This window comes from Salvelinus namaycush, chromosome 5, assembly GCF_016432855.1.
Source record: "Salvelinus namaycush isolate Seneca chromosome 5, SaNama_1.0, whole genome shotgun sequence".
Lineage (NCBI taxonomy): Eukaryota > Metazoa > Chordata > Actinopteri > Salmoniformes > Salmonidae > Salvelinus > Salvelinus namaycush.
The window spans coordinates 53,186,596-53,208,619 of NC_052311.1; the positions used below are offsets into that span (position 1 = coordinate 53,186,596).

The 22,024-nt window shown below is 43.1% G+C and overlaps 2 protein-coding genes across 2 annotated transcripts in view; one reads left to right on the plus strand and one right to left on the minus strand.

The window, feature by feature from the left end:
- Nucleotides 1–1,609: 1,609 nt before the first annotated feature.
- The window catches only part of LOC120048484 (integrin alpha-8-like), a 49,636-nt gene continuing 29,221 nt past the window's right edge, over nucleotides 1,610–22,024 (minus strand). Inside the window, exons 20-30 of the mRNA XM_038994488.1 lie at nucleotides 21,445–21,592; nucleotides 21,055–21,147; nucleotides 17,517–17,596; nucleotides 17,018–17,098; nucleotides 15,987–16,092; nucleotides 15,237–15,395; nucleotides 6,729–6,842; nucleotides 6,533–6,646; nucleotides 6,304–6,405; nucleotides 2,600–2,722; nucleotides 1,610–2,522 (exon numbers count right to left, since the gene is read on the minus strand). Coding sequence (XP_038850416.1) covers nucleotides 2,436–2,522; nucleotides 2,600–2,722; nucleotides 6,304–6,405; nucleotides 6,533–6,646; nucleotides 6,729–6,842; nucleotides 15,237–15,395; nucleotides 15,987–16,092; nucleotides 17,018–17,098; nucleotides 17,517–17,596; nucleotides 21,055–21,147; nucleotides 21,445–21,592 — 1,207 coding nt within the window. The 3' untranslated portion in view covers nucleotides 1,610–2,435. The remainder of the gene's footprint in view (nucleotides 2,523–2,599; nucleotides 2,723–6,303; nucleotides 6,406–6,532; nucleotides 6,647–6,728; nucleotides 6,843–15,236; nucleotides 15,396–15,986; nucleotides 16,093–17,017; nucleotides 17,099–17,516; nucleotides 17,597–21,054; nucleotides 21,148–21,444; nucleotides 21,593–22,024) is intronic.
- On the plus strand, nucleotides 7,509–14,933 carry LOC120048483 (fibrinogen- and Ig-binding protein-like). Its single transcript, XM_038994486.1, has 19 exons — nucleotides 7,509–7,750; nucleotides 8,452–8,514; nucleotides 11,053–11,115; nucleotides 11,214–11,276; nucleotides 11,354–11,416; nucleotides 11,564–11,626; nucleotides 11,752–11,835; nucleotides 11,954–12,037; nucleotides 12,321–12,383; nucleotides 12,488–12,550; nucleotides 12,643–12,726; nucleotides 12,835–12,918; nucleotides 12,990–13,052; nucleotides 13,219–13,281; nucleotides 13,371–13,433; nucleotides 13,543–13,626; nucleotides 13,924–13,977; nucleotides 14,080–14,208; nucleotides 14,612–14,933. The coding sequence occupies exons 1-19, from the start codon at nucleotides 7,546–7,548 to the stop codon at nucleotides 14,917–14,919; spliced, it is 1,746 nt and encodes a 581-aa protein (XP_038850414.1). The 5' UTR covers nucleotides 7,509–7,545; the 3' UTR covers nucleotides 14,920–14,933.

Sequence of the window (22,024 nt, forward strand, 5' to 3'; positions counted from 1 at the left end):
CTCGCTATCAAATGTAATTACCCCATTCAAGTGTATTTAGGTATTTCCACATGTATTTATTTTTTTGATAATCATGTCCCTTGATAACCCGTCACTTAATAAAATTCGATCTGATCGGGAAAAGGAACTTGGTTGAGAGACCTCGGACGAAGTCTAGAATAGTGCCTTACTTAGGGTAAATGGAAGCTCCTCTTGTGCCCGGCTCAGCCTTATACAGTTTAAGGTACTTCAATGTATCCATTTCAGTAAAGCCAGACTCTCCAAATTCTACCCAAATATTGATGGTACATGTCACAGGTGTAAAAGCTCCTTGGCGCATTTGACTCACATATTCTGGTCTTGTCCCCGTGTGGCAGACTACTGGTCCACTATATTTAAAACCCTTTCTGAAGCATTTGATATTGAGTGGCAGCCTAGTGCAGAAATGGCCATTTTTGGAGTACCAAACAACAATCCTTCCCTGACCAATAGACAGCTAGATGCCATTGCCTTTGCCTCCCTGTTGGCATGCAGAAGGATTCTATTGGATTGGATTCTATTGGATCTATCAATCCTCCCTCAGCCTCTCTTTGGCCCAACTAATTTTCCTAAAATTAGACAAAATTAAGTAGACCATTCAAGGCTCAACCAACTCATTTTATTCCAGCTGGGACCTGATGATATCCTATTAGTACTCTTGTCCCCACCCCCAGCCCTTGAGGTTACTGCTACATAGACCTAAAGGATCACCTTCCTCCAGATTAGTGCTCTTGGCCTCCCCGCCAGCCCTTGAGGTTACTGCTATATTGGCCTAGAAGATCACCTAATCACCTGACATTGTTAGGCTATTACATTTTTGCTTTGTATTGAAGTAATATTATGTTGTATACTTTAGTGTTGTGTTTTCTGATATGTAACTCAATGACTTTCCCTTTCTTTTTAAATGTGTTTGGAATCATTCTGGGGGTGTCGGCTAGCGCCGATTAACAATGGGTCTGATTGAATCTAGGCCTAAACCTCTCACATTGGATAATGCTAATGTTAATGCAATTCCTTTTGTATTTAGCCCAGTCCCACGTTCTTTTTTTAAACAGTTGGACCCGTTATAAACACTGCTCTCTTTCAACACTTACAGTGCCTTCGGAAAGTATTCAGACCCCATGACTATTTCCACATTTTGTTATGTTACAGCCTTATTCTTAAATTGATTAAATAGTCCCCCCCCCCTCATCAATCTACACACAATACTCCATAATAACAAAGCAAAAACAGATTTTTAGTCATTTTTGCTCATTTATTTTTAAAGAAAACCGGAAATATCAAATTTACATAAGTATTCAGACCCTTTACTCAGTACTTTGCTGAAGCACCTTTGGCAGATTCGAGGGAAAGAACAGAGCAAAGTACAGAGAGATCCTTGATGAAAAGAGCTCTGAAGCAGGTTAGGACCTCAGACTGAGTTAAGGGTATGAATACGTATGTAAATGTAATAGTTACGTTTTTTATTTTTAAGAAATGTGCAAACATTTCTAAAAACCTGTTCTTGCTTTGTCATTATGGGGTATTGTGTGTAGATTGATGAGGGAAAATAACGATTTAATGAATTTTAGGATAAGGCTGTAATATTACAAAATGTGGAAAAAGTTAAGGGTTCTGAATACTTTCTGAAGGCACATACACTAATATACCAACAAAAACACTCACATACACAATAGTATACTAACTAAACAATATACACAAACAATTTGAACATCAAGTTCTAATAAAATAATACCAGTGTAAACAAGCTTCAGTATCACACAGAATGTCCCAATATTGCACATACACCATCCATAGATATATACAGCCCCCTGTGTTTGTGTGTGTGTGTGCATGCGTGTGTATTCATGTGTGTGCGCATGTATGTGTGCATGTGTGTGATTGATCAATGATGGAATGTATTTAACAGTGAAAGTAGGCAGACACCAAGTCACTGACATCAGATGGTAACTCCATTTGAAGTAAGTCAGGCTGGTTAACTCCAACTGAATTATCCAACCATACAGATCCCCAAGTAGTCTAACCCACAGAGGCAAGCGGTGCATAGAAACATATTCAACTACAAGCAGGGTTAGAACCAGAGTCCATTCTTCTTGTCTTGAGGCCTCATATACATCCAAGTCATTGTGTTTGCTTAAATAGTGTTAATGTGTGTAGTTCCGTCTGTGTGCATTGTTCCCAGTCTCTCTGGTGCTGTTTGAATACCAGTCTTAATGGCACTTCAGCCTTTGGTTTGTGAGTTTGCAGTCCACTCACTGATGTCAGATCAACTCTAAAGGGGGTAAATAACCTTTGATCTGTGAGTTTGCAGTCTGCCTGCAGATCTCATTTCAGTTGAATTTCACTCAAGAGGTGGAACTCATCCCAAACAGCCTCCTCGAATCAGGAACTGGTCTCCATGGCGCCAGTGGGTGTTCTTAGGCGTCTGCTAATTGGTCAGAGGTCAGCTGCTCACGGTCTGACACGTCATCCGCTGGCGGCCGTGCCCGGTCAAAAAACCCACACTGAGGAAAAGAGGGTTAAGTTATACTAAAGTCCTTGTGTGTGTGTACTGTATTTGTGTGTGTGTGTGTGTGTGTACCTTCCACATGGCCAGTGTTAGCATGGCCAGGACCAGCAGTCCAAGTAGGATGGCTAGGATGATGACCCACAGAGGAACAGCAAACGCCACATCAGGAGTCCCCCACAGCACCAGTGTACCCATCTATAACACACACACACACACACACACACACACACACACACACACACACACACACACACACACACACACACACACACACACACACACACACACACACACACACACACACACACACACACAATCACAATCACAGTTAGTTGCAGGCTGGATGGGGTTCAGGGTAAGGGTTATTGTAGGTACTAGTTAGGGTGGATGTCACATCTTATTGAAGTGGTGTGTTGGGGTAAGGAGGAGGTCTGGAGGCTATAGGGCAGAGTAGAGGTAAGGGTTAGTGTTAGGGGTATCTTACTGAAGTGGTGTGTTGGGGTAAGGAGGAGGTCTGGAGGCTATAGGGCAGAGTAGAGGTAAGGGTTAGTGTTAGGGGTATCTTATTGAAGTGGTGTGTTGGGGTAAGGAGGAGGTCTGGAGGCTATAGGGCAGAGTAGAGGTAAGGGTTAGTGTTAGGGGTATCTTATTGAAGTGGTGTGTTGGGGTAAGGAGGAGGTCTGGAGGCTATAGGGCAGAGTAGAGGTAAGGGTTAGTGTTAGGGGTATCTTATTGAAGTGGTGTGTTGGGGTAAGGAGGAGGTCTGGAGGCTATAGGGCAGAGTAGAGGTAAGGGTTAGTGTTAGGGGTATCTTATTGAAGTGGTGTGTTGGGGTAAGGAGGAGGTCTGGAGGCTATAGGGCAGAGTAGAGGTAAGGGTTAGTGTTAGGGGTATCTTATTGAAGTGGTGTGTTGGGGTAAGGAGGAGGTCTGGAGGCTATAGGGCAGAGTAGAGGTAAGGGTTAGTGTTAGGGGTATCTTATTGAAGTGGTGTGTTGGGGTAAGGAGGAAGAAATAAAGAAACATAGAAAACAAAACATAGAATGCCCACCCCAAATCACACCCTGACCAAACCAACTAGAGACATAAAAAGGCTCTCTAAGGTCAGGGCGTGACACCATTGTCAAACCTCTGAGCCAGAAACCTAGACTGTGCAGCCCAGTATTACATTCTAAAATTGGGGAGGTTTAAGCCCCCTTGACCGTAATCAAGGGTCAGTTTATCCAGGCCAACCCTAGGGGTTTTGCCGTGCCAGATAAACCGTCTGGTCAGCTTGTCGAGAGAGGAAAAGAATGCTGCGGGAACAGGGATAGGGAGAGATTGAAACAAATATAGAAATCTGGGGAGGACATTCATTTTAATTACATTGATTCTACCCAGTAGAGTGAGAGGTAAGTCCATCCATTTACAAAGGTCACCCTCCACCTTTTGCAACAAGCTGGCCGGATTGAGTTAATAGAGGTTGTGCAGGTTACCATCCACCATTATGCCCAAATATGTGAAGCCCATAGGCGACCATCTAAAAGGAAACTTGTGCTTGATGGTATGGTGGTCAAAGACAGACAACGGTAAGATTTCACTTTTATCAAAATTGACCTTATATCCAGAGAAAGAACTATAACACTGTAGTAGGATCTGCAAGTGAGAGAGGGAGTGTTCTGGGTTTGTTAGAAATAAGATAAGGTCGTCCGCAAAGAGTGATACCTTATGGGTATGGGGGCCCCCCTCAAAGCCATGTATGTCAGGGCATGTTCTAATAGCCTCAGCCAAAGGTTCGATGGCGAGGGCAAAGAGGTGGATGCTAATTATGCAACCTTGTCCGTTCCCCCTATAGAGAGGGAAAGAGGAGGAGGTAATCCCATTGGTAGCAATCGTAGCTTTAGTTGATTTGTAGAGTGATTTTATCAAATTTACAAACACAGTACCTAAACCAAACTTTTCCAAGACGCGAAAGAGGTATGGCCCTATCAAAGGCCTTTTCAGCATTGAGGGAGACTGCGACACTAGGTATTTTGTTTTTGTTAGCAAGGTGAATTATATTAAAGAACCTTCTGAGATTATTGGAGGACAATCTATTAATTATGAAGCCAGTCTGATCTGGGTTGACCAACAGGGGAAAACATGACTCCAGTCTCTTAGATAGCGTCTTGGTGACCAGTTTACAATCCGTGTTAAGGAGAGAGATTGGTCTCTCTTTCCCTTTCTTGTGGATTACAGTAATCACTGCTTGAGAGAAAGACTCTGGAAAGCAGTTGTCCTCCCCGGCTTTTTTAAGTACCTCCATAAGGTAGGGGACCAACAGCTCCCTAAATTCTTTATAGAACTCTGGAGGGAAGCCATGCTCCCCAGGAGATTTATTAGAAGGTAAGGCGCTCTCTGTCTTCCTCTGACACCTGTTCATCTGTTCTATTGTCATCATATGTTAAGGTTGAACACTGACAGTTGTGTAGCTTCAATGGGGATTACAGAGGTGTATGAGCTCCTCAAGAGCCTATGCAAATCCCAAAGTTGGAATAGTTACCACTGTATAACTATATGAATGAATGAATTACATTTTATTTTCATGTCAAATCGCCAATCGGCAACCCATCCCTTATGGGATTAATTGACACATAAACAATCATTACAATAATTCACTATGGTAATTAAATTATAATTCTTCTTCCGGTGTTCCCTACATTGCACATCGCATAAAGTGGTGTTTTGCAGGTACTATTTAATGAAGCTGCCAGTTGAGGACTTGTGAGGCGTCTGTTTCTCAAACTAGACACTCTAATGTACTTGTCCTCTTGCTCAGTTGTGCATCGGGGCCTCCCACTCCTCTTTCTATTCTGGTTAGAGCCAGTTTGCGCTGTTCTGTGAAGGGAGTAGTACACAGCGTTGTACGAGATCTTCAATTTCTTAGCAATTTCTCACATGGAATAGCCTTAATTTCTCAGAACAAGAATAGACTGACGAGTTTCAGAAAAGGTCTTTGTTTCTGGCCATTTTGAGCCTGTAATCGAACCCACAAGTGCTGATGCTCCAGATACTCAACTAGTCTAAAGAAGGACAGTTTTATTGCTTCTTTAATCAGTACAACAGTTTTCAGCTGTGCTAAAATAATTGCAAAAGGGTTTTCTAATGATCAATTAGCCTTTTAAAATGATAAACTTGGATTGGTTAACACAACGTGCCATTGGAACACAGGAGTGACGGTTGCTGATAATGGGCCTCTGTACGCCTATGTAGATATTCCATAAAAAAATCTGCCGTTTCCGGCTACAATAGTAATTTACAACAATGTCTACTGTATTTCGGATCAATTTGATGTAATTTTAAATGGACAAAAAATGTGCTTCTCTTTCAAAAACAAGGACATTTCTAAGTGACCCCAAACTTTTGAAAGGTATTGTATGTATATGTAATCAGTAATGTTAATACCATTATTATTTTATTAGAATATGTAATATGCAGTGTACAAACTTAACATGATGAGCAGGAATGACATTTACTCATAATGGGTGGCCAAATAAGCCATGCCTCCAATCTTCTGATAGGCTCGCAGCCTCAATATATTATTGAAAAGGTTCAAAATTGAACCCCTCCCATCACAAAAAGGTTCCGGTTTCAACCTTTAAACAGGGGTTTCTCAAAGACCAGTGGTGTAAAGTACTTAAGTACTTTTTGAACTGGAAAAGTTCCCTGTGTGGCAATTTTTGGAATCTCAGAAGGTTCTTCCAGGCTCCTTTTCTTCTAAGAGTGTAGAGGTATGAGTTAGTGTTAGGGGTATCTTACTGAAGTGGTGTGTTGGGGTAAGGAGGAGGGTTGGAGGCGGTAGGGCAGGGCCGTCACTCTGAAGGAAACGGTAGAGTTGAGGAGGTATGGGTCGTTACGTCTCTGCAAGGTGAATAGATGTTATAGATACTTTATTTCTTAATACTAATAATAACATTAATACATACAATAATACTAATACTCCCAGTAGTACATACGTCTGGGTTTATGTTTGTGTGCTTGTGCTCACCTGGAGGAAGGTGTGAGCCCAGAGTCGGGAGCGGATCTTGACTACAGCGCTCTGACCACGGTCCAACCGCCCGACCACACACAGAACTCTTAGACAAATGATGTTACTGCAGTTCTACAGAGAGGGAGAGAGAGAGTTCATATACATTCCAAAACTGCTGCTGTATACCACACAAGCTCACACTGAAAGTAAGTACCAGGGTCTTGCTGCTGTAGGGCTGGGCAGCGTTGGTGGCTCGTCTGTAGCGGTGAGGAGAGCTACTGTTTCTCAGAAAGCCTAACAATTCTGGAGTGTCCTGGACAGAGGATGTCTGAGAGAGAGAGACAGAAAGAGAGGAGAAAATGAAGTCACATTATTACAAACCACTTTTAAGACCAACCAATCATCTAACCATAAAACACCACAGGTACACACTTACAGTACCTTGCTAAAGTATTCATACCCATGTAACTTATGTTATTTTTTAAGCCAATTTTACTCCTAAACTAATTTAGGCTTGCCTAAACAAAGGGGCTGAATATATATTTTAGTTATCGCATTTTTATAAAAAAATTAAAAAATAAAATGTTTATTCGACTTTGACATTACATAGTATTTTGTGTAGACAAAAAATTACAATGAAGTCCATTTGAATCCCACTTTCTAACACAATAAAATGTGAAGAAATCCAAGGGGTATGAACACTTTTGCAAGGCATACATAGGTCTACACATTGTAGATGACACACTGTCTAGTAGCCTGATCAGCAGCCTTGTAGTCAGTTTTCTACCTTGTGGAAAAAGAAGAGACCAAACAACACAGGGGTTCAGGGTTACTCTGGTTCTCTTGATGTTTGATCAGATGTCCTTGGTGCTACTTTTACATCCACCACATGTTGACTTCTCACGGAGTGGGCTAGTTCCTGTTGACGCGTTTCTATAAAGATTCCCCATTCGGCTTTTTTCCCCTCTTATTTATGCTGGTACTGATACTCATAGACATTACATTACTATTGAACTAAGGCATAATTCAAAATGAGGGGTGTTGCAGCTATGCTGGTGCTGATGTTCTGTCTGTCTGGGGCCTGGGCTGAGGGAGAGAGTAAAGGAGGGATGGATCAGATTGACCAGAACATTCTATTCACTACCATAGATGCTGTCTGGGATGAGCTGAATCACCTGAGACTCATGCTGAACAACACACAGAAACGAGTAGAGAAGTTGGAGAATAAAAACACAGGTACTGTAATAATGCACATATAGACAGAGAAAGAAAGAAAGAACAAAGGTAGCCTGACGTAATAATACAGGTAATGAAACCGATCACACTGCGAAAGTAAGTAGTGCTTGCTTAACTCTCATTCTGTATTGATTGATAAGTTTGGACATTTATGTTGGTGCCATTTCAGTCCTGGGGGAAAGGGTGGTCAAGCTGAAGACAGAACACATTTAATCATCATTAGATGTCATTTCTTAAATGGATTTAGATAATAATTCACCAAATAGAAAAGTCAGCTGCTGATATGGATCATACACAGGCTACAGTATATCTTTATCATTAAAGCTCAAGCAGCAGAACTGACAGACCTAGACGACAGACTGAGTGCCAATGTGATACTGACGTTCCATTTACAGATCTAGAATGAAGGGGATAACAAAATGCTAATTTTACAAAATACGATTTAGTTAATTAGCTTAATCGAAAATGTACAGTTGTGGATTTTGCTGGACATTTTATGATAATGTACAAAACAAATTCCCTTGTGATTTCAGCCCAGAGTTACCGCAAAGGGATTGCTTAGCACAGGGGTTCCCATCTTTCTTTAAAGGTAGACTTTATAAGAACTACTGTGCCTCAGATGAGCATAGCTAATTTTAGGGAGAAATAAATAAAGCATTGTTTTAGCTGCATCTCAGCTACATATTTTCATGCTATTTCAGCCCTGGAGGCCAGAGTGACAGACAGTGAGAGCCAGGTGGTGGAACTGAAGAAAGGGAATGCAGGTAATAAGGAGACTACTATGAATAAACATGCTGTAGCACATTTATTTAGCATATGAGATAAGATTCTGTAAGTGAAGTAGTGAACTTGTAATTTTAAAAAGCTCTATGTCACATTGCTGGTCTCCTCACTCTCTTCCAATTCACCAGTGGATACAGTTACTACTGACAAGTTATAGCGCGAGAATTATCAACAGCGAAAATGAATGGTGCTATATAAGTGCCTTCAGAAAGTATTCATAGCCCTCGACTTATCCACATTTTGTTGTGTTAAAGCCTGAATTCAAAATGGATTAAAAAATATATTAAAAAAATCTCACCCATCTACACACAATACCCCATAATGAGACATTTTAGCAAATTTATAGAAAATTTAATTCCGAAATATCTCATTTACATAAATATGCACACCCCTGAGTCGATACTTTGTAGAAGCACTTTAGTCAGCGATTACAGCTGTGAGTGTTTTTGGGAAAGTCTCTAAGAGCTTTGCACACCTGGATTGTACAATATTTGCACATTATAATTTTTTTATTCATCAAGCTCTGTCAAGTTGATTGTTGATCATTGCTAGACAGACATTTTCAAGTCTTAAATTGGTTTGAAAATCTATAGCAAGTCAAAACTGTAACTAGACATTCAATGTCGTCTTGGTAAGCAACTCCAGTGTAGATTTGGCCTTGTGTTTTAGATTATTGTTCTGCTGAAAGGTGAATTCATCTCCCAGTGTCTGTTGGAAAGTAGACTGAAGCAGGTTTTCCTCTAGAACTTTGCCTGTGCTTAAGCACAGGCAAAGTTCTAGAGTTTACTTTCCAACAGACACTGGGAGATGAATTCACCTTTATTCCGTTTATTTTATAAACAAAAAAAACAACTCCCCAGTCCTTGCCGATGACAAGCATACCCGTAACATGACCCATATCATGATGCTTGAAAATATGAAGAGTGGTATTCAGTGATGTGTTGTGATGGATTTCCCCCAAATATAACGATTTGTATTCAGGACAAAAAGTTCATTTCTTTGCCATATTTTTTGCAGTATTACTTAAGTGCCTTGTTGCAAAAAAGATGCAAGTTTTGTTATATTTTTATTCTGTACAGGCTTCCTTCTTTTCACTCTGTCAATTAGTTTAGTATTGTGGAGTAACTACAATGTTGTTGATCCATCTTCAGTTCTCATATCACAACCATTAAACTCATTAACTTTAAAAAAAATCACCATTGGCCTCATGGTGAAATCCCTGAGCGGTTTCATTTTTAATTTAATTTTTTACTCGATTGAGGGACCTTACAGATAATTGTATGTGTGGGGTACAGAGACGATGTAGTCATTCAAAAATCATGTTAACCAATATTATTGAACACGGAATGAGTCCATGCAATTTATTATGCAATTTGTGAAGCACATTCTTTTAGTCCTGAACTTATTTAGGCTTGCCATAACAAAGGGGTTGAATACTTATTGACTCAAGACATTTCAGCTTTACATTTTCTATTAATAAAAAAAAAAATCTACAAACAAAATTCCACGTTGACATTATGCGGTATTGTGTGTAGGTCAGCGACACAATATCTCAATTTAATAAATGTTTAATTCAGGCTGTAACACAACAAAATTTGGAAAAAGTAAAGGGGTGTGAATACTTTCTGAAGGCACTATATATATATATATATATATACACACCTATTTCAATATTTGTTTTACTTTCTTTACTTTCAGCCCCATGGGGAAGGGGTGGTATGGGGAGGGTTTTCTATGGTCGCCATGGTGGGCGACTGACGAGCAACCCTTGTTGCTAGGGGGGGTTGGGAAGTGGTGGGAAACATGGGGGTAGGGGTGGTTGTATGGAGACATGTTGGCTGGGGGAATGGGATGGGAAGTGGTGGGAAACATGGGGGTAGGGGTGGTTGTATGGAGACATGTTGGCTGGGGGAATGGGATGGGAAGTGGTGGGAAACATGGGGGTAGGGGTGGTTGTATGGAGACATGTTGGCTGGGGGAATGGGATGGGAAGTGGTGGGAAACATGGGGGTAGGGGTGGTTGTATGGAGACATGTTGGCTGGGGGAATGGGATGGGAAGTTGGGGGAAACATGGGGGTAGGGGTGGTTGTATGGAGACATGTTGGCTGGGGGAATGGGATGGGAAGTTGGGGGAAACATGGGGGTAGGGGTGGTTGTATGGAGACATGTTGGCTGGGGGAATGGGATGGGAAGTTGGGGGAAACATGGGGGTAGGGGTGGTTGTATGGAGACATGTTGGCTGGGGGAATGGGATGGGAAGTTGGGGGAGGCCCACTTTTTTATGTTCCTGTTTATACTGAATTTACTATTTATTTTTAAACTGTATCTATTTCTTACAGTTTTTTGTTGTTGTTGAGCGGCAGCTTACGGTTACAAGTTTTATAAACATATACTTTCGAAATGGATAATGTACCTGTAATCTCCCCCAACAAATAAATAACTAAAACAATTATAATTTGGTCATAAAAAACAGTAATGGTCGATATGTTCAGCAATGTTTATTTTCATGCTACTTCAGCCCTGGAGGCCAGAATGACAGCCAGTGAGAGCCAGGTGGATGAAGTGAAGAAAGAGAATGCAGGTAAAACACTAATATAAACGTCACCCTCATGTATTCTGACAGTAAATAACACTTGCAACTAATAAAGCATTCTACATTTTCCAACTCTATGATTTTAGTCTTGGAGGCCAGAGTGACAGCCAGTGAGAGTCAGGTGGTGGAACTGAAGAAAGAGAATGCAGGTACAGTAAGATAAGCTATATTGTGCAAACGTGTTTTTCCTGTTCATTTACTGTTAATTACTTTCATACTACTTCAGCCCTGGAGGCCAGATTGACAGCCAGTGAGAGCCAGCTGAATGATCTGAAGGGAAAGAATGCAGGTGACTAAAATGTTTTACTTATAAGAACTACTACATACTGTATATTCCTCACCTGAACATGATTCAGCTCATTTCAGGATATGAAAAGCAATGTGATGTAACAAAGCTACATCAGGGTTTATTGTTTTTATCATAAAAAAATGATAGACCTGGAGGCCAGAGTGACAGCCAGTGAGAGCCAGGTGGAAGACTTGAAGAAACAGAATACAGGTAATAACGAGATGTTTTAAAAAATATATATTGAGTTAACTTTCTCGATAGAAACAACAACATATTGGATATTGCCTATTACATATGGATGTTACATATCGTCTACTATATTTATATAATTCCAGGCCAAGCAGCACTAATGTTATCCTTGGGAAGCCAACTAACAGCCCTTCAGAGCCAGATGGCAGAACTGAAGAAAGAGAATGCAGGTAATAATTAAATGTGTTCTGATGAACTATTGAGTTAATAATTTGCTCAATAGAATAAAATAATTATCACAGTTCTGGACAATGCCTTTTCCTCTTTACTAGATTTCTATAATTCCAGATCAAGCAGCAGAACTGTCAGCCCTGGAGAACACAGTGACAGCCAGTGAGAGCCAGGTGGCAGAGCTGATGTCAAAAAATGCAGGTGACTAAAATGTTTTACTTATCCGAGCTAATGCATGTACGCTTCACCTGCACATGATTCAGCTAATGTTAGGATGTAACCAAGCAAAGCGATGTTACAAAGCTACAGCTAATGTTAGGATGTAACCAAGCAAAGTGATGTTACAAAGCTACAGCTAATGTTAGGATGTAACCAAGCAAAGCGATGTAGCAAAGCTACAGCTAATGTTAGGATGTAACCAAGCAAAGCGATGTTACAAAGCTACATCACAGTTGATTGTTTTCTTGTATGCATTATTTTCTAGCCCTGGAGGCCAGAGTGACAGTCAGTGAGAGTCATGTGGCAGAACTGAAGGGAAAGAACGCAGGTGACTATTTATCTTTACTTATAAGAACTACCACGTATATAAAGCTACATCTTGGTTTAACCTTTTATATCATACATTTTGGTCCTGCATAAACTATTTTCTAGCCCTGGAGGCCAGAGTGACAGCCAGTGAGAGCCAGGGGGAGGAGCTGGAGAAAGTGAATGCAGGTAATGATAACATGTGCATTGAAAATAATTCTGTTAATAATTAATTGCCTAGAAAGATTAACAACTTTGGATATTGACTCATATGATTCAAGACCAAGCAGCTGAACTGTTATCCTTGGGGAGCAGAGTGACAACCCTTCAGAGCCAGGTGGCAGAACTGAAGAAACACAATGCAGGTAACAAGAAGTGTTTTGAAAAACTATTGAGTTAATAATTTACTCAATAGAAAAAGCACAGCTCTGGATATTGTTTATTGCCTCTCTACAATGTTTATATAATTTCAGCCCAAGCAGCAGAACTGTCAGACTTGAAGAACAGATTGACAACCAGTGAGAGTCAGGGAGCTGAACTGAAGAAAGAAAATGCAGGTAAGATATATTGTGCGAAAGTGTGTGTTTAATAACCATTTTTACTGTTAATTATTTTTATACTATTTCAGCCCTGGACACCAGATTGACAGCCAGCGAAAGGCAGATGGCAGAACTGAAGAAAGAGAATGCAGGTGACTCAAATGTTTCACTTATAAGAATGACTACATGTATTCCTCCCCTGAACATAATAACATTCAGCTCATTTCAAGATATGAAAAAACAAAGCGATGTAACAAAGCTACATCATGGCTTATCATTTTCATCATAAATTATTTTCTTGCATAAATTATCTTCTAGCCCTGGAGGCCAGAGTGACAGTCAGTGAGAGCCATGTGGCAGAACTGGAGAAAAATAATGCAGGTAATGATGATAAGCAATTAGTTCTGGAAAATATTTAGTCAAATAAGTCACTGGAAAGATGAACATTTCTGGAAATTCACTTGTGTTAGCCTTGAGGACCAGAGTGACAGCCAATGAGAGCAAGCTGGAGGAACTGAAGAAAGAGAATGCAGGTAATAATGAACTTAGAAAAAGAAAATAATTTGTTCAATAGAAGAAAATAAAAAAATCACAGCTCTGGATATTGTCTATTGCCTCTCTAAAATGTTGATATAATTTCAGCCCAAGCAGCAGAACTGTCAGACTTGAAGAACAGAGTGACAACCAGTGAGAGCCAGGTGGCAGAGTTGAAGAAAAAGAATGCAGGTAATGAGTAGTAAATTGTTAAGAAAAAGATGAACACCTCTGGATATTGACGTGCATGATTCCAGCCCAAGCAGCAGAACTGTTAGCCTTGGGGAGCAGAGTGACAACCAGTGAGAGGCAAGTAGCGGAGCTGGAGAAAGAGAATACATGTAACTATGCTGCACTAATAAGAGCAAGGCTACAATCACTCTCCTGAACCGCTGACTCATCTAATCAGGATGTATCTAAGCACAGCAATGACAACAAAGCTACCTCAGAGTATCAGTTCATTAAGATATTATTTTCTTGCTTTTTCAGCCCTGGAGGCAAGATTGAGTGTCGCTGAGAGCCAGGTGGAGGAACTGAGGCTAGGTAAGAACAGATCAATTCAATCAAACCCACAGTGTGGTATGAAATGAAGACATTTTAGACATTACGGTGGGCTTGATTGAATTCATTCTCATGTATTCGCAGACAGAAGACAGGTGGCCTTTTCTGTTGCTTTGACGGACTCAGGATATGTGGGACCCTTTCAAACTGAGATCACTCTGGTCTATGAAAAAGTCTTCACCAACATCGGCAACGGTTACGACCCAAACTCAGGTACAGCTTACGCCGACAACACTACAGATGAAACGTACACAGTAACAATACTACAGGTTCACCCACACAGCAATACATCTACAACTCAGATAAAGGTATAAACATAAACACACAATCTCCATGCTCACGTGTCCACCACAGGAGGCTGCTGAGGGGAGGACGGATCATAATAATGTCTGGAATGGCGTGAATGGAATGGTATGTGTTTGATGTGTTCGATACCATTCACTTTAGTCCGTTACAGTCATTACTATGAGCCGTCCTACCCAATTAAGGTGCCACTGGACGCCTGTGGTGCCCACAGGGGCCAGCTACTGGCACAGACCCCAACCACTAACAGGCTGCTACAGTGCCTAAGAGAGACGGATAGTGCTGATCTCTCCCTGCTTCCCCTCTGATACAGGTATGTTCTCAGCACCAGTGAGAGGAGTCTACTACTTCACATTCACCTCCATGGGCCGAGAGCCTGGACAGAAAATGGGTGTTAACTTGGTCAAAAATGGAGAGCAAATGATATACAACGTCCAGGACAACTTCCATGGTGGTTATGAGTACATGACAGGTGCCGTGGCTCTGGAGCTAGAGAAAGATGATCTGGTGTACTTAAGGCTTCCTAAGGGCTGGGGGCTGTATGATGACAACTGCAACCACAATGTCTTTACTGGCATCCTGCTCTTCACCACCAACCCTGCTATGGCCCGACTCCACTAGACCCTCTCCGTCCTCCTACAGTCTTCAATAAACATGGAATGAGTAACTTTGTCCTGTCATCATTAAAGCACATTCCTCAGTCATCATCACAAACATAAGCCAGACGGTAGATTACATCCTGTTACCCTATTTTATTATGAGAAGAACCAAGCTACATCAATGCTAGATCGGGTCAGTACACTGAGCTGTAATTTCACAAAAGCATATATGCCATTGTTTCTAAAGCATTGGAGACCAATACAGGTTAATAAATATAGAACATCAGTGCATGAGTACAGTGTCGTGTCCAGTCTCAGCAGGAGGTGTGGTTGTGTTACCTGTAGGCCCAGGGGGTTGAGGCTGGTGTTGCTCCGGCAGCTGATTGGTCCATCTGTTAGAACCTCCAGAGCGTAGAGCAGGTGTTCGTCACGGAAACGAGAGGGCCAGCCCACCTGGAGCTCCGCCTCCCGGATACTACTGGGACCTGAGTTATGGAGCTGAGAGAGTAAGAGGGGAAAAGAGAGAGAGGAGAGACAAAGAGATGAGAAGAAGAGAGAGGAGATGGAGAGAGAGAGGGGGAGGGGAGTAGAGAGGGAAGAAGAAAGAAAGAGAGAGTGAGAGCGAGAGAGTATGAGAACATCAAGCCACTCAGCTTAGCCCCTTTCCACACACTCATTAATTCTAGGGTGATGATGGTGAGTCACCCAAACAGGACATGGTCTCAGTGCTCCAGGCAGGAATTCTCGGAGAGAGAAACTCTGGCCGACCTAACTATAACCAGCTGGACAGACTGCAGGACAGGAGCACTGCAGCCCCAAACCCTGCAGACATCCAGCAGATGTCCCCCTTCACTGCATCTTCAACACACACACACACACACACACACACACACACACACACACACACACACACACACACACACACACACACACACACACACACACACACGTCTGATCCCCCCTCTTATCCCTCCACCCCCCCCTCTCTCTCTCTTCCTTTATGACAGTAATTACCACTGTTCAGGAGGCCTTTGATCAGACAGGAGCCAGTACTTACAGGGCTACTGCTTTTACTGTGTGTGTATGTACCTCGTAGATGTGTGTGACCTGGGGTCCTACGTCATCCTCTTTGACCGGCTTCTCTTTGGGCTCCCAGTGAGGAAACGGAAGAACCACCTGAGAGGGATGACACACCCTGGAAAGGGAGAGAGAGAGGCAGAGAGAGAGATGGGAGAGAGAAAGAAAGAAAAAGAGGAGCGATAGAGAAAGAAAGAGAAGAGAGAGAGTATGAGAACAAATGATATGGAGAACAAATTATTTACAACGTCCAGGACAACTTGGGGGGTGAACACCAAGCCACTCGCCACTCCGCTGCCAAACACAACTTACCCAACGCCGGTTGGACCTTAACCTCCCGCCTTCCAGTCCCCCACACCCACAGCCCCCCCCACGGATCACTGTCTGTTTGTGTGTACAACTTCCTTAGACCCAGCCAAGTAACTCTGGGGTACCGGCTTTGAGGTGTGTTTGTGTGTGTGGGGGGATAGTAAAACAAGGAACATTTGGACAAGTGGGGACTGACAAGGAAAAAGGCTATTTTAGGCTTGGGAGTTAGGGTTACAATTAGCATTAGGGGTTAGGCTTAGGAGTTAGGGTAAGGTTTAGTTTTAGGGTTAGGGGTTAGGGGTTAAGCTTAGCGTTAAGGTTAGGTTAACGGTTAGGGAAAATAGGAGTTTGAATGGGAATCAATGTTTTGTTCCCCACAAGGCTAGTAAATCAAACGTGTGTGTGTGTGTGTGCATGCAAGCGCATGCGTGTATGTGTGTGCAAGCATGTGTGTGTGTGTGTGTGACCAGGTAGCACTAGCACTGGCCCAAGTGTGCATGATTAGCATACACAGACTAACATACACAACTAACATACACATACATGATTAACATACACAGACTCAACCACACTGAGCAATATAAATACAGCAAACTATGTGAGCCTGTCTCACCTACATGGCATGAGACAAAGAGATACACTGTATGACAACAAAGTGCATCAAACAGAGCAAAGATATTCTACTGTCACAGGGTTAGAGAAAAGATCAACCAGAACAGAGATGTGTCACTCACCCCCTCAGGTCTAGCTGAGCTCTGGCAGAGATGGAGAGAGACAGACTGACTGGGTTGCTCTTGGAGTTGTCTTCGTTTGAACTGTAAGATAAGAGGCACACGAGTCAGTAAAGATGTTTGGATGTAATGTCTGCACCATGGCCTGACGATGTATGGTGTGTGTGCATGTGCGCGTGTGTGAGTAAATGAGTGAATGACCATGTGTTTGTGGCGAGGTGAACAGTCAATGTTTTGTCTCGTCTGTTTTCCTCCGGTCATCTGTCTCGACGCTCTTTGTTTGGGAAAGCCACAGAAATACTCAGAATTCTGACAGAGGTTCCTTTTTACAGTTGTGTGTGTCACAGCTCTTCAGCAGTGTGTGTGTGTGTGTGTGTGTGTGTGTGTGTGTGTGTGTGTGTGTGTGTGTGTGTGTGTGTGTGTGTGTGTGTGTGTGTGTGTGTGTGTGTGTGTGTGTGTGTGTGTGTGTGTGTGTGTGTGTGTGTGTGTGTGTGTGTGTCACCTGTGGATCTGTAGGTCAAAGTCAATGTGAGGACCGGCATCATCCAGCCTTTGGACAGCAAACCTTAAACCTACAGATACCTGGAGACAGAAACAGTGAGACAAAGAGAGAGAGACAGACAGAGACAGAGAGAGAGGGACAGAGAGACAAAGGGAGAGGGACAGAGACAGAAAGTCAGAGAGAGACGAATCAAAGTCTGTGTCAGTGACATCTGTAAGTGTTCAGTTAAAGCGAGCAGCCTTCTAACCCCATGTACAGTTTCCCTTTGTTAAAACTAACCAGGACCTGGCCATGGTGTGTGTATCTGGGTTACGTATCTGTATTGTCTGTGTGTGTCTCAGTTGGAGGATCAGTACAGATCTGTGGGCTGAGACAGACCAGATCCCTTCCCCTCTAGTCTTTAGACCCCAGTTAAACCCCCCTCTACCCTTGCTTAACTCACACCATGTGGGGGGCTTAGTTCATAACCATGAGTATGATAATGGTTTCTTGTGTTTGTGTAATAATGTTCTCATGAACAACATGTTAGACACTAGTCAATGCCGGAAACTCTTAAACACTCGCTAAAACTACAAGGGAGAAGCCTGAGGGTGGAAACTCATTAGGACTCCAAAGTCAAAGAGACTTTATTGCACATCAGAGAGAGAATCAGAATAACTCAACAGAGACGACGAAAGACCAAATGGGTCTAAATCACTGAGGTCCCCAGGCTGAGAGAAAGAGAGAGAGACAGACAGAGTGACCCAAATATATCTCTCTCCCCAAATCTGGAAAACATTTATTTCCTGTCGCTTCTCTCCCATATTCTGAACAGCCCCACCACCACTATAAAACTGTCTAACCTGGATGTACTTTTAAACCCACCATAGTACAGAGACAGCGTTTGTCAAGGAAATGATCTAATGCATCGACCAATCAACGACCGTGGCTCTGTGACTGTTCTCACATTCCTTGATGTAAGAGTAGGGATTGACGCTGTCGACCAAACTAACAGACAGGTATCAATTTATTTTTCTGGCCAGTGAGACCTCTGATTGCTCCAAGGCTATATATGGTGTTCCACAGGGCTCTGTGCAGGGGCCGTTTCTGTTCACTGGCAGAGGTGGCACCACAGGCCCCAGAGTGGTGTAGCGGAAAACAAAATTCTGGGGTACATCGTTTTTCCTGATCTGGTAACCTAACCAGGTAAAACTCCGGCCCTTATACGGTATGACGTGATTCATCTGTTGAATATGGGCTATGATGGGACCAGAGTTTTTCTAATCAGGTCACATGGTTTTAAAAAACTCCTGGCCTTGGGGAGGATGAAAGCCCTGTTAAACTTCAGCAACCTTGTACTTGTTCTTATGAATGACGTTTTAAAGAAGGACTAGGAGGGTCCTATACACAGACACTCAGAAAGCTACATGATTGGATAATACAACTCACAGGGCTGAGCTTTATGCAGGTTTGCATCATGTAGTCCTGCTCCTGCTCAACTGTAATACTAATAACAAAATGTACTCACAGTCTATGTCAGCTATTGTGTTTATTGATTCATTAAAGTTTATACTCTTGGATTGAAAAAGTCTAGGTAACCTGGTTAGCCCAAGTTTAAATATAAACCAAATGTAATCCCATTGGGCTATAAATAGCCTACACAACGTTACCGCTTCGTTTACCCTGGCCAGAGGGACAGGGCCCCATAGGAGGCTAGACTATGCAGCTGCTGTTGTTAGTAGCCTACAGTTGATCAGACTCAAAAATGGTCTCGTTACCATGCAACACATGTCAGATCATGTCAGAGTTTTTGCATGTCAGAGTTTTTGCTTGTGTCTGTTAGGAGTGATGTGCTATCAGCTCGCTAAATAAATACCAGAGGAAAGTGGAGAGCGCCTTGAGCATTAATCTGATTGGTCAAGACACACAAAGAGCCTGTAGCAGCACTCCGGTGTGAAAGACAGAAAAATTGTGCGCGAGTGACAAATCATGAGGCAAATTGGTCTAAAAAACAGCACTTTGTCCCTTTTCTTTTACACTTTGCGCAGATATATTTTATTAAACTAAATCACAAGAGCCTCCCGGGTGGCCCAGTGGTCTAGGGTACTGCATCGCAGTGCTAGCTGCGCCACCAGAGTCTCTGGGTTCGCGCCCAGGCTCTGTCGTAGCCGGCCGCGACCGGGAGGTCCGTGGGGCTACGCACAATTGGCCTAGCGTCGTCCGGGTTAGGGAGGGTTTGGCCGGTAGGGATATCCTTGTCTCATCGCGCTCCAGCGACTCCTGTGGCGGGCCGGGCGCAGTGCGCGCTAACCAAGGGGGCCAGGTGCACGGTGTTTCCTCCGACACATTGGTGCGGCTGGCTTCCGGGTTGGAGGCGCGCTGTGTTAAGAAGCAGTGCGGCTTGGTTGGGTTGTGCTTCGGAGGACGCGTGGCTTTCGACCTTCGTCTCTCCCGAGCCCGTACGGGAGTTGTAGCGATGAGACAAGATAGTAATTACTAGCGATTGGATACCACGAAAATTGGGGAGAAAAGGGGATAAAAAAACTAATAAAAAAACTAAAAAACTAAATCACAAGTGGTGTTGCGCTGACGCAGCCACACCTGATTGAAAAGTGCTGTGGCAAATGTTGCCTCGCCACACATTTTCCGGCAGCCCTGCCGTCTGGGATGTTACCCATAAACAGTGTCTGTTTTCACCGCTATGCTTGTTGACCCCAGGAAGAGTAGCTGCTGCTTTAGCACTAGCTAATGGGGATCCTAATAAAATACAAAAAATGCTGACAATACACAACGTTTTAAAGAAACATGGCGAGGCAGTCTGCATTTTAGAGGCTTGACTCAAAAATATTAGAATGAGAAAAAGATACGTTCAAAATGGTCTACAAGCGTTATTACTCCGGCTGCATGATTAGTAAGTGTGTGTGTGTGTTTATTCTATAAGAGCTCATGAATTCCTACAGGTCCAAAGGGGCAAGGGTAAGTATGTATGGGAAACATCTGGTCTGAAGGAGAGCTGATGCGCACACACGTGTGTCGCTTCTAGAGCTAACAAATACCGCTCTCAGGCTCACAACACACACATGCATGCATGTAGCCACGTACACACACACACACACACACACACACACACACACACACACACACACACACACACACACACACACACACACACACACACACACACACACACACACACACACACACACAGCGGTTACAGAAACACAGGGTAGAGTTACGGATGGGACCACTCGGATGGGACCACTCTTTACTTAACAAAGCCTGTGCTTCCTGGATGTGTCATGCAAGGGGCGAACGGATTAACACACACAGAAATACCCACAGACAGCTTCAGAGTGTGGGACTCAGAGGGGCACAGGGTATCTGGGTGATCAATCACCATGGTAACTATCAATCAGCACCACTGTATCTGATTGACAGCTTCCTGTTTGGACAGGAAGTGGTTGTTTCCAAGTAGAGGGGGAGGTCAGGTCAGTGTGGGTGCACGTGCGTGTGTGTATTTTCTTGCGTTCATTTGTGTTTATGTGTGTGTTGGACTTACTTCTGTTCCGGCAACCATAGGGTTCCCCAGGTCACACACCACCAGTCTGGAGTCATTCACCATCCTGTACTCACAGTTCAACCTGGATAGAGACTGGAGAGGAGAGGAGAGGAGGAAAGAAGAGAGGAGGTGGAAGGGGAAGAGAGGTGATATGTGGGGGAAGGGAGGAGAGGAATAGAGTGATGAATGTTCTGACAGTAACAACCTCATCTCATCCATCTTAGGGCCCCATTACACATTCATTCACTCACTCTAGAGAAAAAACCCTGACGTTGTCAACAGGATGTAATGTAATGGTAAAGAGGTCAGCAAGGCTGTAGGGTCTAGTTGAGCTGGGCTAGGGTTGGGGCCAGTGTGGGGGTGGTAGTGTGTGTGAATGAGTGTTCTCACCTCTATCCTGCGTTCCACTCCTATGTAATCAGCCTCAGGGGGTAGGAGTGTGTGTAGCTCAGTCTCATATGCCCCCTCTCCTTTGTTAACCGCGTTTATGGTCAACATGACCAGGTTGTCATCCCCGACCACCAGCTCTGTACGGTCCCTGTGTTTGTGTGTGTGCAGGAGAGAGAAATAAACAAGTCAATACTATGTCAAACAGTAGAGGTCGGAGTGTGTGTGTGTATCAGTCAGAGGAGAATGACAGGGTGTTTGTGTTGGGCTGCCATGGCGATTGCATACAGATGAAAATAGAAGAAAAACATGCACGCACACACACACACTCTTGCTAATGTAAACAATTAGAGAGCAAACTTCTCTCCTTGAGTGCTGTAACACATTCCTACCCTTTGTTTGGGTGTGCGTGTGTGTGTGTATGAATGTGTGTGAGTGAGTGTGAGTATGTACATACGTTGAAAGTTTACAGGTTGACAAGGACTTTTCTGAATTTTCCCAGCATGCCTCACTTGACAGGGCAGGGCAGGGCACAACACACCAGAAGGCGTAACACACCCCTATATCAGTAAGGTTACTTAAC